We start from the raw sequence: 19,119 nt of genomic DNA, 5'->3' as shown, positions 1-19,119 counted from the left end.
GTAGACTTTAGACTTGACGTAGCCCCACAAAAAATAGTCTAAAGGCGTTAAATCGCATGATCTTGGTGGCCAACTTACGGGTCCATTTCTTGAGATGAATTGTTCTCCGAAGTTTTCCCTCAAAATGGCCATAGAATCGCGAGCTGTGTGGCATGTAGCGCCATCTTGTTGAAACCACATGTCAACCAAGTTCAGTTCTTCCATTTTTGGCAACAAAAAGTTTGTTAGCATCGAACGATAGCGATCGCCATTCACCGTAACGTTGCGTCCAACAGCATCTTTGAAAAAATACGGTCCAATGATTCCACCAGCGTACAAACCACACCAAACAGTGCATTTTTCGGGATGCATGGGCAGTTCTTGAACGGCTTCTGGTTGCTCTTCACCCCAAATGCGGCAATTTTGCTTATTTACGTAGCCATTCAACCAGAAATGAGCCTCATCGCTGAACAAAATTTGTCGATAAACACATTTCGAACCGAACACTGATTTTGGTAATAAAATTCAATGATTTGCAAGCGTTGCTCGTTAGTAAGTCTATTCATGATGAAATGTCAAAGCATACTGAGCATCTTTCTCTTTGACACCATGTCTGAAATCCCACGTGATCTGTCAAATACTAATGCATGAAAATCCTAACCTCAAAAAAATCACCCGTTATAATATCTCCTGGCAATCCCACATACTGGCCCAGTGATCGCAACAAAATACCAGATTTAATTGATTTCGCTGTAACCAAAAATATAGATATTTCGCTTGTGAAAGCTGATACATGTACAGACTTATCTTCTGATCATTCTGTAATAAAGTTGTGTGAACAACCCATATTCGTTGAGCCAAAAGTGGGTCTAACATCTCACAAAACGAACTGGTTAAAATATAAAAAATAATATTGATGTAAAAATAGATACCGAAAGAGATATTGATGAAGGTATAAGAGAATTTAATGATGTAATTTCAAATGCAGCTGTCATAGCAACACCAAACAGAAACAATAAACCTTAGTCGCAGAATCACTAATAATGTAATAGAAAAGCTTATAAATGATTCCCCTTCTACTCAGCTTCAACTAAAATATGCTGTACGAAAACTAAAAAAAAGTGCTTAAACGTGAGGAAGAATACCACATAATTATAAAAAGAAACTGTGTCCAAATTCAAACAAACGAAATTCCCTTCGGAAATCCCAAAAGTCAAGGAAGTCTCCAGTCGACTTCAACTTGCCTATAAGAGGCTTGGGTGGAAACTGGACACGAAGTGACGAGGATAAGGCAAATTGTTTTGCAAATCACCTAGAAAAGGTATTTCAACCTAATTGCTCAAAGAGCAGCTTTAGGCTACCAATCATCTCTAATAGCGCAAACGAGTCGCTTGGGTCTATTCAAACGTCATCGAAATTATTAAAATCATAAAAGAGCGGAATCCAAAAAAGTCGGTAGAACACGATAAATTTACTCCAAAAATGCTAATTGAGTTACCAAATATTGCTTTAACAGTGCTTTCCTTGCTCTTTAACGCTATTTTCAGTTTCGGGTACTATCCAATTTCATGGAAAAAGTCGCAATTCATCATGATAGACAAACCAGGTAAAGACTTGACACAGACCAATCTGTCTTTCTAAAATATTTGAAAAGGTGTTACTATCAAAGATGTCTCCTGTAGAACAAGTAGATAGAATTACTAACGAAATCAGAAGGGCGTTCGAGTATAGAGAGTACTGTTCTGCTATATTTCTAGATGTGACTCAGGCGTTCGCTAAAGTGTGGCATGACGATTGATTTTATATAAGATTAAAAAGAAGTTAACGCTCGAAATGAATAAAACCTTGGAGTCTTATTTAAAAATAGAAAGTTTACTGTCAAAGTAGGAGACTTCATGTCTGAAGATCGACCAAAAGAGCTGGTGTACCTCAGGGCAGTGTTTTAGGGCCAACTCTATACATAATATATACAGCAGACCTTCCAACAGCTAGTAATGTTTTGAAATCAACTTTTGCGGGTGACACAGCTTTAGTGAGCCGAAACAAATGGCCAATTATAGCATCAAGAGTATTAGAAGACAACTCAATCAATTGGTTGAGCTTTTCTAGTTTTAATTAGAATTAAGATTTTATAACTTATTGTTAGACTTCAAAATGCTTATTCAATAAATAAAGAAATACATATATGAAAAAAAAGAATTAATTGTTATGTTACATATTCTTCGTAATGACATTTAAAATAAATTTGTTAATTAGTTAGTGATTCCTGTTTGTTTTTTTTTCATATCTAAAATAACCAATAATTTCTTTTTAAAACGACGGGCAAAAGCTAATCGTTTGAAGTAGTCCATCTATTGCCGTATAATGATAATTTTAGTAAGAACGTTATACCCCTGACAGACGGGGGATTAACGACTTTAATCGGGATTAATTCGAGAGTTATGTCAATTTACTCCGTTTGCTAACCCCCATTTAATCCTCAAAATTTTATAGAGTTAGTCGGAATTAGTGGCATATTCGTTGGCAAAATTGATTTAAAAGACCGCTTTTAATCTATTGTGAATGAAAACAAGCAATACTGACAAAATGTAAACAAAAACATACACATTCAATGCATTAGATAATATTTTCTGGAGTGGAAGCTCTAATAATAACGTATTTATTTGGTCTACAACTTTGCTTCCGCCGTTTTCCAATAGATGTCTCTAGGGTCAAGCACTGGTCGATGAAATCGATTTTTTTTTTATGTCGATCTTGGACATTTGTGTCAACATTAACCCAACAAAATATTTGTAGAGATCTGTTTGCATCCCAAACTTATTCTCAACTGAAAATGTCACTTTTTGAGCCGAATTCTCGACAATTGCGGGAAATTTTGCTTTTCTTTTTTAATTCCAAGAAAAGTGCGGCTGAGGCTCATCGACATTTGTAACCGTTTTTATACAAAAAAAAAACTTAAATTTACAAAAAAAAGGCGGAAGCAAAGTTGTAGACCTAATATATTTTTTAAAATTTAGTCATTTTGTACGAATTGTGCGGCTAACAACCGCAATATTTGCCTTCTATACAAACTGAACTGAAAATATTCATACATTTGTTGTCTTTGAAATCATCGACATTTTTTATGAAAATAAAAGTTTAAATTTCCACATATAACGAATCAGTGTGACGAGTAGAGTTGGGATACCTGTCTGTCCATCCGTGCAAGCTGTAACTTGGTACACGGGTAACCTGGCGCCATAAAGAGGTTGCTTCCGAAGATGGGCGAAATGGGACCACTACCACACCCAGAAAATGGCGAAAACCGAAAACATGTAAAGTGCCATAACTAAACCTTAAATAAAATTCGGGAAGCAAAATGTTTATTTTTTTGGATAGTGGGTGTGGCCCGCTTCCAAATAAGTTTTTTATATATGTCTCGTAAGTAACGAATGCTTTATCCACAAGACTTTTTGGAGGAAATTTTTAAGACATTATCAATTATCATTATGTAGTAGGAAAAGGTAAGAAATCGGGGTTATTAGCACGCTTACCTCCCATACAAGGTTATATTGAAAATTATTATTAAAAATTGTTATATTAATTGAATTTGGAAATGGCGTGTCGCCGCCTCCTTATGTGTCAAACCCCATTTCTCTAAAACTACTCGACCAATTTTAACGAAATTCGGTTTATAATATTTCTTTGGCTTGGCATCCCAGTGCTATAGTTGGGTGAAATTAGCTAACAACCACGCCTACGTTTCTTATAACACAATTTTCAGGTCCATCAGATTCGTTAACTTTACAATATATAAATTAAGCACCAGTGGATATATCGGGATAAAACTTTGCACAAACACCGCATTTCGTGTGTGGCATAGCCCGTATATAGATATCGAGCATGAGGACCTTGAAGCTTTAAGGTCCTAATTTTTCAATGAATATATTGGCAAATCAATCAGATATCCTAAAGAAATTATATATCGGTTAGTATGCGAGATATCTTAGCAAAATTATACGTAAAATCCTGGATTTATTATAGCTTGATGGCAAAAATTGTTAAAATCTGAATGACCCCAATGATTTTTGTTAATCTAGTGGACTTTATGCCAAATATGTGGGTCAAATTGTATGTTATCTTAATTAAATGTACATAAATAAAATGCGGAAGTATATAATGTTCGGTTACACCCTAAATCCTTTTGAACAGCTGGAATGCAACAAAATAATCTTCTATTGAAAATTCGGTCACCTATTATTTTTCTGAAATCACCTCGATAATGCACCGGTTCACGTTTGTCTTCAAAAATATCTTCTTCTTCACTGGCGTAGGTATTCCTCTGTTTGAAAGTTTGCCGCCAATTGGTAATACCAAGTGAAACCTGCACAAAGAGTAATTAAATGAAATATGATAAATTAATTTATCCTTTCAAATTTTTCTTAATGATTAAATTATGTAATATAATGTAAATTTTACTTAATTAAAGTTTATTGATTTGTATGTATTTTCATTATTAAAATAACGTTTCTCTTCACAGGGACAAGCAACGGACATACAAATCCAGGCGGAGGAAATTATAAAGCTAAAAAAACAATTGACAAATATTTATGTAAAACATACCAAACAATGTTATGACAAGCTTCAACAGAATATGGAACGTGATAACTTTATGTCGCCAGAAGAGGCGAAAAAAATGGGTTTAATTGATCATGTTCTAGAACATCCCCCTCAAGCAGAGGTAGAGGGGGAAGTAATGAGCACAGTTAAACTTTCAGAAGCGGAAGTATGAATGTTTAAATAGTACACAATTAATAAAACTTTTTTGTGACTTATATAGATATATACTCGTACTTATATAGCCATTTACATTTTATATTTGAATGGGAATAAAATATGTACTCAGATATACTGATTTTTGAACAAATTATGTGGATATATCGTTGTCTTGAGTTTTATAGATCACAAAATATTGAATAATTAAGAATATTTGTTTTTACGTTATCTATATTTTTTTTTCCTCATATTTGAGTCCTGACAACAGTTAGTTCTACGCTACCGGATTTCATCCAGTTTTATTTATGAAGTGCAATATCATCTATGCAATAACATCAGCTGTACACCGGAGAAGGTATATCAATATCTCCGACTCAAGAATCTCAGCTAAACATCCATTTAGATCTTTTGAAAGTGAACGCCAAATATTCACAATGTTCAGGAAATGTTAGCGTATAACTACATAGTCAACCACAGAATATTTATAATTCCCTTGCAATCTTCATAAATAAAGCTTGCTATATAGTGTTTTGAGTGGAGTTTTGCTTCATTACTTTAGCATGAAACAAGTAAAGAATTTATACTCCCGCAATTTATTTATTTAATTTTATTAATATAACACACAATTTGCTTACTTTATATATTGTAAAGTAAACGATTCAGATGGACTTCAAAGTTCTGGTATATAGGAAGAAGGCGTGGTTGTGAACCGATTTGACCTATTTTCACAACATGTCATTGGAATGCCAGGAAAATATAATAACCCGAATTTTATTTAAATTGGTCGAGCAGTTTCGGAGATATGGTTTTGGACCATAAGTGGGCGGAGCCATACCCATTTAAAATTTTGTATACCAATTTGAGTGCTGCTCTTCTGTACCTTCTTTATAATGAAATTTAAGGTTTCTGGTGGTTTTCCTTACTGAATTAAAGCATTTTTAGTAGTTTTCAACATAACCTTTGTATGGGAGGTGGGCGTGGTTATAATGAGATTTCCTTCATTTTTGGACTATATAAGGTAGCACATAAAAGAAACGACTCTAGAGTTTGGTTGATATAGCTTTAGTTTACGAAATATGTAGGAAAAACTTAATTGTAGGGGCCACGCCCACTTTCCCAAAAAACTTACAAAGCTTTGTGACATCACATTACAAAATTTAGGGCAATATCGTTTCCCCCTCTGCTGCGCTCCTGGGTGCTAGACGACTGGCTGCTCTGTACTACGCCGATCACGCGCGGCTACTTCTGCCGGCGGTGGCCTGGTTTTACCGCTGCGTATGCATGCTTGTTATTGTTTGCAAGACTGACAAGTGCCGTCGCACATGCTTCCCGCCGGCGCAGTGACTTCTATTCGTTCCCATTGTTTACCTGACAATCGTTCAAAATGTGACAACTTGTGACAAGGAGGGGGGAGGGGTTAAAAAGTCCTTAAATTCGTGTGACGTAATTTATGGATAGCCCCTTAGATGAACAAGACTATTATACTCTCTTTAGCAACTTTTTTGCGAGAGTATAAAACAGACACAGTCAAAAGTCGCCGTATTTTGGTTTCAGTTTGGAGAGTAGCAATCACAGTTCTGTAGCAATAGCTGTTGGGTGAGTAGCAATCACAAGCTCTGTATATTAATTGCTAGCAGCTGCTGGCTTTTTGGGAGAAAAAGAATATTAAAATACACGCGTTTTTTATGGGCACAGCTGTTTAGACAACAGCACAACTTCGCGACAAAAGGGTTGAAGTCTTCGCTGTCGCCAAAGTAGAAATGCTTCTAATTTTGACGACGACAATGGCCGCTGTAGAGCTGCCACTAATATGTGAAATGTAAAATATTTCAAAGTTTTAACAAGTATGACGTTATTTTGCCAGCAGAAGCGTAAAATAGCTTTGATATATCATTTATAATAACAATCGATTATTTAAAACAAATAAATCGACCTACTTTTACTTTTTTTTGTGCAAATAATTTCACTTTAAACTAAATATGTAAATTTTATTACAGTGAAAGGTTTCAGTACGGCAACAATGAAATTGCTGATTGATATACCGCTGCCGTCTTTAAAATGTTCAAGACGCCGGCTTCAAAGCGACATTTGTAATCAGCCATCGCTACGTCGTGTTGTGTTGTCGACTTTGTGTTCAGCACTTTACTCTCACAGCTAGCGAAAGTAAAAAAATGGAAAATTGGCAGATAGACATCCGAGTGCTGTTTTGGCAATTACGTCGTATTACATCTTAAAAATTAATGAATAATTTGTTGTTCAAGATCTTTTAAACTGAAGTAAATAAATGACAGTATAAATTAACTTTTTAATAGTAATTAACTTTTATAATAAAACACAGTCATTAATTAATATATGCGCATATGCCCGTATAATGTCGTTTGTATAAAATTTTAACTTTAATAAACAAAAATTATTAAAAATAACTAAATTAAAGCAAATACTCAAAGAAGCCCTGATTTACACATACATTCAACAGCTGCGAAAATTTCACCAGCAGCTCTCACGCGATTAGCTGACGCTCTCTTCTGATAATTTTTTAAGTAAAGAAGCAATTTTGTCGCGATATCGATAATTTGGTTGGTGGTGTGTCAGTTACATCCTGAACGTATTGAACCTCAGGAAAATCACCAGTTATGTAGGTACATATATGTAATAATAAGTCTTCGTCTTCATAAATCTGTATGTTGAGTGGTTAGATACCAGTAGATTCAAAAGTTCTTTAAAATATTGCGGTACGAAAATGTTATCTGGATAGGTGGTTAGTTAATTTGGCTACATTATATATTGTTTTTTGTATGCCAGGATTTGTTGCAAAAAAATCATGTTCCCATTGAAATAAGTCAAATCTACCCCATTCGATATTGTATAATGTGGCCCACACTGATCTTAAATGCCCCAATCGCATGTGATCTTAGGAGCCAATATTTCTGTACGACAGAATACCTGTTGAAGAAATTGACAAAATTGTTTGGAATCGACAATGTCGGCCATGTTGCATCATTTGCTTCTTTATCAGGGCTTTGTTCCTCAATAATGTTCGATTTGGCAGCATTTGATGCCTTCGTACAGGTAAAGTAGGGTAAATAATGAATAACAGACATGCATTCATAAGAACAATAATTTGGAAATATCCATAAAATGAACTTAAGAAACGTGTGAGTCTGGAAAGGGCTATGTTTGTTGCAACTTTTCTTCTAGAGTGAACATTAGAAAATTCTTTAACTTTTGTTTTTTAGCATCCTCGTGAAGAAATACAGTGATCTCCGCTTAAGTGCTTTTCCCGCTTAAATGGCTGTAAGATTTAAGCCACAAATACAAAAAATGTTTGCAATTTTCCTCTTTTAACTTCAATCCTCTTGAAAACTGGTTGGCACTACCTGGGGGCTTTCTTCCTCTCTTATGCACTGGTGCTACACAGCAGTGGTAAGACTGATTCCGCTCTACGGTGCGGAGTTTAGCGGACACCGACTACCTGACCCCATTTTTCAAATGGGAAAGAAGGTTCAAAGTAAACTTAGAAAGAAATGGCTGGCGTAAGGGCATAGCACCTGCACGCAGCAATTTAAACATATTTACGGCTCGTAAATGGAGGACGAAGTAGACGTGGGGATATACTGCCCGGAGTTATGTGTAAGGCAACCATTCAAACTACCGGATCACTGCAGTATATTTCAAGCGGAGGTGTTTGCAATTGAAAAAGCCGCTGAGCTATCCTTAAGCGCACCAATAGGATACTCTAAAGTAAACATATACGTATACGTGGTAGGACAGCAGTGGATGATGTCGCCAGAAATAGGCGACTTCAATTCTACTGGGTGCCAGGGCATAGAGGGTAACGAGATAGTGGACGAGATTGCCAAACGAGGCGTAAGACTGTCATCCGAAAACATGATGAACGTAGATAAACCCATACACTGTCTATATGATGATCTAGACAGAAACTTGGTAAACAAGTTCAAAGCGCGCCGGAAGAATATACCGGGATGCAAAACCGCAAAAGTAGATAGATCGCGAAGACTGCAGGAAATGTCAAGAGCTTTCGAGATTTCGTTGGTGAAGCCTCAAAGCCTTTTGAAATTCGCAACATGCGCAGGCATCCTAAAGGATGATTACTCCTCATTAACTAAGTGACGGCACTCCATCTGGTATCGCAAAGGACACATAGACCAGTTTTCTATGTGTGGCTTTTTAGCCTACCAGAATAACCTAACCCAATTCCCGCTTAAGTGCGGGAACGGTAGTTGTCGCTGATGAAACTTACCAACTTCTTATGAAAAGCAAAAACAAAAATGTATAACAGCTGATCGGTTATCAAGTAGCCGACAGTATAAAAGGCAAAAAAAGGGTTCTCAATAAAAATTTTGATTGATCAAACGCTATAAGGCAAATTAGATTTACCACTTGGTTTTGTGCTCAATTTGTAGTCGTATACAAACCAGCATATTCCAGACTGTTTCTTTGCTAATCCGAAATCTGTCGCGGAAATCTTCATCGTCATATAGCTTGAAGAATTTAGGCCGGGATCTGTTTTCTTTTGTTTGTGGTATTATTATAATATTCCACAGATCTTCGTATTATGGGTCACTGTTACTATTGCAATACCAATCCGATTCCATATTTTATTTCACAAAAAATAACTTCTTATTTTTCTTCTTTACACAAATAACCGATAATTCCCCAGTGGGACTTGGAAGTAGGAAAGATGCTTCCTACTGAAAAAATAAGTAGAGGTACTTTCCGACAATAATACTATCTAATTTGGTTTTTCTGTTCAATGTTATTGGAGCGAAGGACCTCCATTTCGCTTACGAATTCATATGACGGAAAGTACTTTCCCCACACCTAATTTTGATTAATTCAGTAGGTAGTTACTATAAACCTAATATTTCGTGTACTTCGAAGTACTTTCCCCACACCAATATTTTATTAATTCGGTAACTACTACTCCAAACTATTTCTTTCTTCTTTCCTTCAAACTATTTTTTCTATTACATACTAGTAACTACTTACTATGAACCTACCAACAGCAGAAACAGTGGACACCATTAATTTTATTTAAATATTTTATTTTTTAAAGGAAAAAATATATACATATTTTCTAAATTTTTTATGATTTCAGAGGCATCAATGAAAGAATTATATTCCCATGGCGAGTTTGTTGAAGATTTCCAACAAGCTTTAAAACTGGCGAAAAATCGTCATTTTAAAACAAACGTTGACGATGTTTAAACAGCTATTTCACTATTTGACTAATAAATATTATACCTATTTTTCTATAGATAAAAATCATTAAAAATATAATAGCAAAACGGGAATTATTAAATCTATTGAGGGTATTTTCGAAAGGAGTCTTATTGTTCAGTTGAACTATTATTTACCAAACAAGCAGTCGATTAACCCCTTGCATTATTTTAAGAAGTATTTGGAATGAATGCCATCGTAGTTCAACTGAACAATAAGACTCCTTTCGAAAATACCCTCAATAGATTTAATAATCCTCGTTTTGCCTATTATATTTTTAATGATTTTTATCTATAGAAAAATAGGTATAATATTTATTAGTCAAATAGTGAAACTTAAGGGATTATATAGACAACTTACATAGTCTGCACTGGAACCTGCCACTATATCTGCATTCAGTTTTTTTAATGTTTCCAAGTTGGACAACGGGAACACACTTCTCGTTCCATAGGAGCCCACATCTTTCTCAAATAGCTGTTTAAACATCGCCAACGTTTCTGCTTGTTGTCTCTTTATGATGTTTTGGTTGGCTATAATGATATCAAGTTTTTCTAATAAACACAAACGTTTTGATTAAAAACATTGAAATTATGAACTTTGTTATTGACATTACCTTCTAATTTAGTGTTAATCGTTGTATTTATATTGGTAAACTCGCTAGAAGCGATAAAGAAATCAGAATCGAGGACTTAAATAAAGACATCTGCAATTAAACATAAGTGTAACAATTTTCATTTAAAACATATAAAATTATTAGATATCTAAAATTTATAAAAATATTACCAGATGACGTTATGAAGAATGGGCAACATGACGATTTGTTCTCCATGAGGCAAAGCTGTATATTTATAATTTATATCACTTATTTTGAATATTTCTAAATCATAACATATATCTTTACTTGCTATTACTATTCCTAATGCTGACAATGATTGGACTGGTTGCGTGAAAAAATTATCAAAGTTCAAAACTCTATTGCCCACTATATATTTCTCATCATCTATTTGCTTAAATTCCTTAATTTTGAAGGGAATGCAAGAGTTATACAGCAGTAATTATTGGGTTGAATTGTTGATAAAACAAGTAAGGAAGGGCTAAGTTCGGGTGTAACCGAACATTTTATACTCTCGCAATTTATTTATTTAACTTTATTTATATTATATAATACACAATTTGACACACATATTCGTCATATATATTGTATAAAGTCCATTGCATTGAAAGTTGGAAAACATAATATTAGGTTAGAAGCACCGAGGTCCCCGTGTTCGATATATGGGGCCTTAAAAACCTATGGTCCGATTTCGGCGATTTTTAGAATGGGGCTGCCACACTATTAACATAGTATTTGTGCAAAGTTCTGCACCGATATCTTCACTAATACTTACTTTATATATTGTAGAGTAAACGATTCAGATTGTCTTCAAAGTTCTGGTATATAGGAAGTAGGCGTGGTTGTGAAGCGATTTGGCCTATTTTCACAACATATCATTGGGATGTATGGAAACTATTACAAACCAAGTTTCATTGAAATCGGAGATATGGTTTTTGACCCATAAGTGGGCGATGCCACGCCCATTTTCCATTTAGTAAAAAAACTGAGTGCAGCTCCTATCTGTCATTTCTTATGTAAAATTTGGTGTTTCTGACGTTTTTCGTTAGTGAGTTAACTCATTTTTTGTAATTTTCAACCTAACTTTTGTATGGGAGGTGGGCGTGGTTATGATCCGATTTCTTTCATTTTTGGACTGTATTAGGAAGTGGCCAAAAAAACGACTGCAGAAAGTTTGGTTTATATAGCTCTATTGGTTTGCGATATATGAACAAAAAACTTAGTAGGGGGCGGGGCCACGCCCACTTCCCAAAAAAAATTACATCCAAATATGCCCCTTCATAGTGTGATCCTTCATACCAAATTTTATTTCCATAGCTTTATTTATGGCTTAGTTATGGCACTTTATGTGTTTTCGGTTTTTGCCATTTTGTGGGCGTGGCAGTAGTCCGATTTTGCTCATTTTCGAAAGCAACCTTCCTATGGTGCCAAGAAATAAGTGTGCCAAGTTTCATCAAGATATCTTAATTTTTACTCAAGTTACAGCTTGCACAGACGGACGGACGGACGGACGGACAGACAGACATTCGGATTTGAACTCCACTCTTCACTCATATCTAACTCGTTTAGTTTTGGGTGTTACAAACAACCGTTATGTGAACAAAACTATAATACTCTCTTTAGCAACATTTGTTGCGAGAGTATAAAAATGATTGTAAAGCTTATCACTAATAATGCCTTTCAAAACAATAGGGCCAGTATACAAAAGAAACTGCCTAAACTCAGTTGCCTTCCAGAATTTTAATTCATCGAGGCTTCTTGGTTTTCTTGAAAATTCTTTTGACATAAAAGTACCTAAAGCAAGTAACCGTTTTGAAATCAGTTCTTTATTTTTTTTTTTGCAATTTGAAATTATTTGTTTTACGGTTTATAATGCATATCAGCATTTTTTTTGTTACTCCTAGATCCAATAAATGCATGGGATCTTGAGGAAACTGCGATACCATTTTTATTCCAAGCTTTTCGAGTTCTGAAGGAATATTTTTAAACATGTTATTATGATGTTCTGGGTGCACACGATTTTTAAAATCTAAATCCGTCCTTTCATCGCACCTTTTTGTGCTATGAAACACAACATGTTCAATTGTTTTCCCTTTCTGTGTGCATTTGTGGCAACCATTATGAGCATTGTGACCTACAACCCCTGTAGCATAAGCTCTTGCAGGGGCGTCACAAATAAATGCTCTTATCTTTACAGCTATACGTTGTTCATTGATGAGAACTCCTTCTTGCATTATTTTATTTAAATCATTATTAAAATCATGTAGGTATTGATCTACACTTACAGGTTTAGAGCCACCGATAAACGCTCCTATTAAAAATACATATTTTTCTTGCATATTTTCTATAGAGCCTAATATTGGCCATAGCGACCTTTTGGAATTTTAAATAAAGGAAGACCATCAATGCCTATATCTATCACTATTTCAGACATGTTTTTAATCCTATCAGACATTTTTTGTAAATGATAGCTAATGCCTATATGGAAATATTCGCCAGGATGAACGCTTTTTACAATAATTTTTTCGTTTTGTCCTATTAGACCATGTAACGACAAAGGGACATCCAAGCATTCATCTTGCAAAATTGATAATAATGAGTTTACTGAATTTCAACTTGGGCTGTACTCAAAGTACCACTTTTTCAGTTTATATTTTAAATCATTTTTTTTTTTTAATTTAGATGAACTTGGATTATCTAGAAAACAACAAACACGTGGTAATTAAAAAAAAAGATTATTATTGTTGAGTTTAACTTACTATCATCAATTTCATTGGAAATGTCTTCCAAAAATACATATTTCGTTTTCATTGGAAATGTTTTCCATAAATATATCATTGCTTGGAGATTCTGCTTGCACATTTTGTAGTTGCATTCTAGCTAAATGCGCAGCTGCTAATCTTTTTATATGACGTTTGCCGAAACCGCGTATCATCTGATAATATTATTAGTATGTACGATATGTACATGTATAACATGTTTAATAAAATTTAATGATTAATAAAATTTGATGTTAGTACTTACCTTGATAACTATATATGTTTATCCCAGTGGGACTTGGAAGTAGGAAAGAATTGGATACTTCCTACTGAAAAGGCAAATTAGATTTACCACTTGGTTTTGTGCTCAATTTGTAGTCGTATACAAACCAGCACATTCCAGACTGTTTCTTTGCTAATCCGAAATCTGTCGCGGAAATCTTCATCGTCATATAGCTTGAAGAATTTAGGCCGGGATCTGTTTTCTTTTGTTTGTCGCATTATTATAATATTCGACAAATCTTCGTATTATCGGTCACTGTTACTATTGCAATACCAATCCGATTCCGATATTTTATTTCACAAAAAATTACTTCTTATTTTTCTTCTTTACACAAATAACTGAGAATTCAAAACAAAAATCAGCTGTTACCAAAACACTGGATAAGTCTCCCATTTTCAGTTCTTAAGCATAACATAAGTATGAACTGTAAAACACTATTTACCTATTTTATCTTAAGCACAACTTAAGTAAGTTCCTCGACACTTAAATGAATCCCGCTTAAGTTCCTCGACGTACTTACTGAGCTCTTTCTCAAATACTTCGATCCAATATTATTTGTTTTTGAATGAAAGTCACATTTATTTCTTATTAATAACAAAAAAATTATGTAATAACAACAATAAATATAAACAAGTAAGGAAGGGCTAAGTTCGGTTGTGACTGAACATTTTATACTCTCGCAATTGATTTATTTAATATTATATAATAGACATTCCGACCCACATATTCGTCATATATATGGTATTAAGTCCATATAGAGTCATATGTAGAAGTTCACGTAAGTGAGGAAAGTTTCTGACTGTCGTTCACATCCGGTTGTGCGTAGGCTTTGGGACCCACCACATAAAAACACCCCCCAATGAAAAAGAAAAAACAGCCTCGGATCAGAGACCCCAATTTTGATGACGACCACTGCAAACGTTTAAAGGACTACGAAATAAGGGCATGCACCTGGAATGTCCGGACCCTTAATTGGGAAGGTGCCTCTGCCCAGCTGGTTGATGTCCTCGTAAGAGTAAAGGCTGACATCACCGCAATCCAAGAAATGCGATGGACGGGACAAGGACGGAAGAAGGTGGGTCCTTGTGACATCTACTACAGCGGCCATATAAAGGAGCGCAAATTCGGTGTGGGGTTCGTGGTGGGAGATAGATTCCGTCGTCGAGTCCTGGCATTCACTCCGGTGGATGAACGTCTAGCCACAATCCGCATCAAAGCGAGGTTCTTCAACATATCGCTGATTTGCGCCCACGCCCCAACGGAAGAGAAGGACGAAGTCTCACTCTCGTGTGATTCCTTTAACCTGATGCTGGAGAAAATAATACGAGCTGCAGAGCTAAACAGAGAAGGTACAATCTTCTATAAGAGTGTACTGGCGTACGCCGATGATATCGATATCATTGGAAACAACACCCGCGCCGTTAGTTCTGCTTTCTTCAGACTGGATAAGGAAGCGAAACGTATGGGTCTGATGATGAACGAGGACAAGACGAAATATCTCCTGTCGTCAAACAAACAGTCAGCGCATTCGCGTCTTGGCTCCCACGTCACTGTTGACAGTCATAACTTTGAAGTTGTAGATAATTTCGTCTACCTGGGAACCAGCATTAACAGCAATAACAATGTCAACCTGGAAATCCAACGCAGAATCACTCTTGCCAACAGGTGCTACTATGGACTAAGTAGGCAATTGAAAAGTAAAGTCCTCTCTCGACGAACAAAAACCAAACTCTACAAGTCTCTCATCATTCCCGTCCTACTTTACGGTGCAGAAGCGTGGACGATGTCAACATCCGATGAGACGGTACTAGGAGTTTTCGAGAGAAAGGTTTTGCGGAAGATTTATGGTCCCTTAAGAATTGGCAACGGCGAATACCGCAGACGATGGAACGATGAGCTGTATGTGTTATTCGACGACATAGACATAGTCCAGCGAATAAAAAAACAGCGGCTACGCTGGCTAGGACATGTTGTTCGAATGGATGAAGGTGCTCCAGCTCTGAAAGTAATCGATGCAGTACCCGCTGGTGGAAGCAGAGGAAGAGGGAGACCTCCGCTCCGATGGAAGGACCAGGTGGAGAGGGACATGGCTTCGCTTGGAATAACCAATTGGCGCCAAACTGCCAGAAGGAGAGATGCGTGGCGCGCTGTTTTGGACTCGGCTATAACCGCGTAAGCGGTGTCTACGCCAGTCAAGAAGAAGAAGAAGTCCATTGAAAGTTGGAAACCCTAATATTAGGTTAGAAGCACCGAGGTCCTCATATTCGATATATGGGGCATTGAAAACCCATGGTCCGATTTCGGCGATTTAGAAAGGGGCTGCCACACTATAAATGCAGTATTTATGCAAAGTTCTATTCCGATATCTTCACTGGTGCTTACTTTATGTATGGTAAAGTAAACGATTCAGATCGACTTCAAAGTTCTGGTATATAGGAAGTAGGCGTGGTTGTGAACCGATTTGGCCTATTTTCACAACATATCATTGAGATGCAAGGGACATATTACAAACCAAATTTCACTGATATTGGTCGAGTAGTTTCGGAGGTATGGTTTTTGAGCAATAAGTGGGCGGAGCCACACCCACTTAAAACTCCCCACTTTGACTCCTGAGAATTTTGTTGATATAGCTTTAGCAGTTTACGAGATATGTACAAAAAACTTAGTAGGGGGCGAAGCCATGCCCACTTTCCCAAAAAATTACATCCAAATACGCCCCTTCCTAGAACAATCCTTTGTACCAAATTCGCAGTGGTCCGTTTTGCTCATTTTCGAAAGCAACCTTCCTATGGTGCCAAGAAACAAGTGTTCCAAGTTTCATCAAGAAATCTTGATTTTTACTCAAGTTACAGCTTGCACAGACGGACGGACGGACAGACAGACATCCGAATGTCTCTCTTCACCCTGATCACTTTGGTATATATAACCCTATATCTAACTCGTTTAGTTTTGGGTGTTACAAACAACCGTTATGTGAACAAAACTACAATATTCTCTTAGCAACTTTGTTGCGAGAGTATAAAAAATATTACAAAACTATGTATATTATTTTATTCCTTTTGACATTACTCAGCGCATTTAATGTCAAAAATATTAAAAGATACATTTGAGCGGGGAATTTTTTATGCAAATTAAGAGAAAAAACATGTCATGTTCATTTTGGAAGCCATCTCTTTGATAAATAAATGTGGTCTTAAAAAAACACATTTCTATTAGATTCTGATTGATAGGAGCACCAGCTGCTCCAAGATACAAATAAAGCTCCAGGTGACATCGATTTTTTAAAATTCAAAACATTGTTGTCAAACATCGATGCTTTTTGATTTATTTGAGAAATTTTGTAGATTCTAAATATAATCTGTATTTTGTATTGAATGTGCTGAGTATTGTCAAAATTTCATATTTATTATTATTAATAAGTATTTTTGTTATTAATAAGAAATACTTGATCGAAGTATTTGAGAAATAGCGTGGTAAGTAACTTGAGGCACTTAAGCGGGGATTAAGTGCCTCAATTAACTTGTGGAAGGCTTAATTTTTAGGGGGATGGATGGGGGTAGGATATTCCACAGAAGTTGTCTGTCTTCAATATTCTAAAATTTAAATTTTGTCATCCGCGCTAGAAGATTCGCCGTCATCATTGTACTGAAACGACTTATGGTTGACCCGGCGCCCAGAAAATCTTCTGATTCATGGTTGTGATAAGGGTTACACGTATATCTTCTAATTTGCAAATCTTGTTGTAAACATGCTGCTCCTATTTTCTTTCTAAATATTACATTATTTATTTCTAGCCTTTCCGGATTTTGTGTGTCAATATTCAACATACCTAACCTTCATTTTCTATTTAATTTTTGGATATATTACTCATTAGAAATCATTAAGTTTTTGAATACATAGTAATTCCCGCTACGCAAGGTGACGGGGAGTGGACGGATAACTGTAAGGATTCATTAGAAGACCTATTCAGTGTACACTTCACGCGCTGCAAGAACACGGTTTGTCCCATTAACGAAGGGAAAAGAGCTGTAAGTGTACCTGAAAATATCATAACAGAGCGGAAGATAGAATGGGCAATCCAGTCATTCGACGCATTTAAATCACCCGGTACGGATGGAATTATTCCGGCCATGCTGCAAAAAGGTCAATGGTTGGTTGTTCCGTGGCTAAAAACGATTTTCAGGGGGTGCTTGAGGTTCAGCTATGTGCCGCATTCATGGAGAGAGGCTAGGGTTGTGTTTATACCAAAGGCAGGTAAAAACAACCCAACCTACTCGAAAGAATTTAGACCCATAAGCTTAACTTCATTCCTCTTGAAAACGCTAGAGAAAATACTGGATGCGGATATCAGGGATGCAGCGCCTCCCGGCAGCTTGTCTAAAGCGTAACATGCTTATACAAAAGGCAGATCCGAAGAGACTGCACTCCCTTCACTGGTATTCAGCATCGAAGAAGTCTTGGAATATAAGGAATATGCCCTCGGAGCTTTCCTGGACATCTCCGGAGCTTTTAACAACGTGTCTACGGAAGCCATCCTGAACAGTATCGAGTCACTAGACGTTGAGACTGCAATACAACGGTGGGTCAAAAGCCTCTTGTTGCGATGCCATAATGACCAAGGAGGTCCGCAGGGGTACCCCACAAGGTGGGGTGTTATCTGCACTCCTATGGACATTAGTGGTGAATAAATTATTAAGGAAGCTGGACGGCAAAGCCCCTAAGATAGTAACATATGCGGACGACATTGCCATCTTAATAACGGGCAGGTGTCTACACACTATTAGCAACATTATGACTGCCACTCTCACTACTGTACTGAACTGGGCAACTATGCAGGCTTGGGGTTGAATGCGGAGAAAACTGACTTGCTTGTTTTACGAGGAAGTACAAAATTCCCACATGGAGACACCCTCGTTAAATGGGACAGAACTGCCTCTCAAGGACCGCACCAAGTACCTGGGGGTAGTCTTGGACAGCAAACTGCTATGGAAGTACAATGTAGAGGAGAGAGTAAGGAAGGCCAGCAATGCTTTATATGCGTGCAGCCAGATGCTTGGTACTACCTTTGGGCTTTGTTCCTCTCTTATGCACTGGTGCTACACAGCAGTGGTAAGACCGATTCTGCTCTACAGTGCTCTAGTGTGGTGGACAGGCGCACGGAAATCAACGTATCGAAAGCCAATGGAAACGGTTCAGCGGCTTGCGGCTCTTTGAATAACGGGATCACTAAGAACCACCCCAACGGCGGCTCTTGAAATAATACTTAACCTGCCGCCTATAGATTTCTTCGCTGAAAACAGCGCTGCAAAATTGGCGGGGCGCCTTTTGGCAGCAGGAGAATTTATGTATAGACCTTCGGGCATAGCTCAGTGGGTAATGGCAGTTTGGCGGACACCGACTACCTGACCCCATTTTCCAAATGGGAAAGAAGGTTCAAAGTAAACTTAGAAAGAGATGGCTGGCGTAAGGGCATAGCACCTGCACGCAGC

At 36.7% G+C, this 19,119-nt stretch overlaps 1 protein-coding gene and 1 long non-coding RNA gene across 3 annotated transcripts in view; one reads left to right on the top strand and one right to left on the bottom strand.

Annotated features, from left to right (window-relative positions):
• Positions 1 to 4,865, top strand: part of LOC128920512 (ATP-dependent Clp protease proteolytic subunit) — a 35,646-nt gene extending 30,781 nt beyond the window's left edge. For both annotated transcript variants that reach the window (XM_054227902.1, XM_054227901.1), the window contains exon 3: positions 4,499 to 4,865. In XM_054227902.1, coding sequence (XP_054083877.1) covers positions 4,499 to 4,750 — 252 coding nt within the window. In that variant the 3' untranslated portion in view covers positions 4,751 to 4,865. The remainder of the gene's footprint in view (positions 1 to 4,498) is intronic.
• A 4,930-nt stretch (positions 4,866 to 9,795) lies between these two features.
• Positions 9,796 to 11,247, bottom strand: LOC128920513 (uncharacterized). The gene is made up of 4 exons (XR_008470579.1): positions 10,759 to 11,247; positions 10,589 to 10,678; positions 10,336 to 10,526; positions 9,796 to 9,918 (listed from the first exon to the last, which is right to left on the bottom strand). It is a non-coding gene; the product is annotated as an uncharacterized LOC128920513 (long non-coding RNA).
• Positions 11,248 to 19,119: the final 7,872 nt, after the last annotated feature.

The sequence above is a fragment of the Zeugodacus cucurbitae genome, chromosome 3, assembly GCF_028554725.1.
Source record: "Zeugodacus cucurbitae isolate PBARC_wt_2022May chromosome 3, idZeuCucr1.2, whole genome shotgun sequence".
Lineage (NCBI taxonomy): Eukaryota > Metazoa > Arthropoda > Insecta > Diptera > Tephritidae > Zeugodacus > Zeugodacus cucurbitae.
The sequence above is the reverse complement of the archived record's forward strand: the minus strand, read 5'-3'. Positions and strand labels throughout refer to the sequence as shown.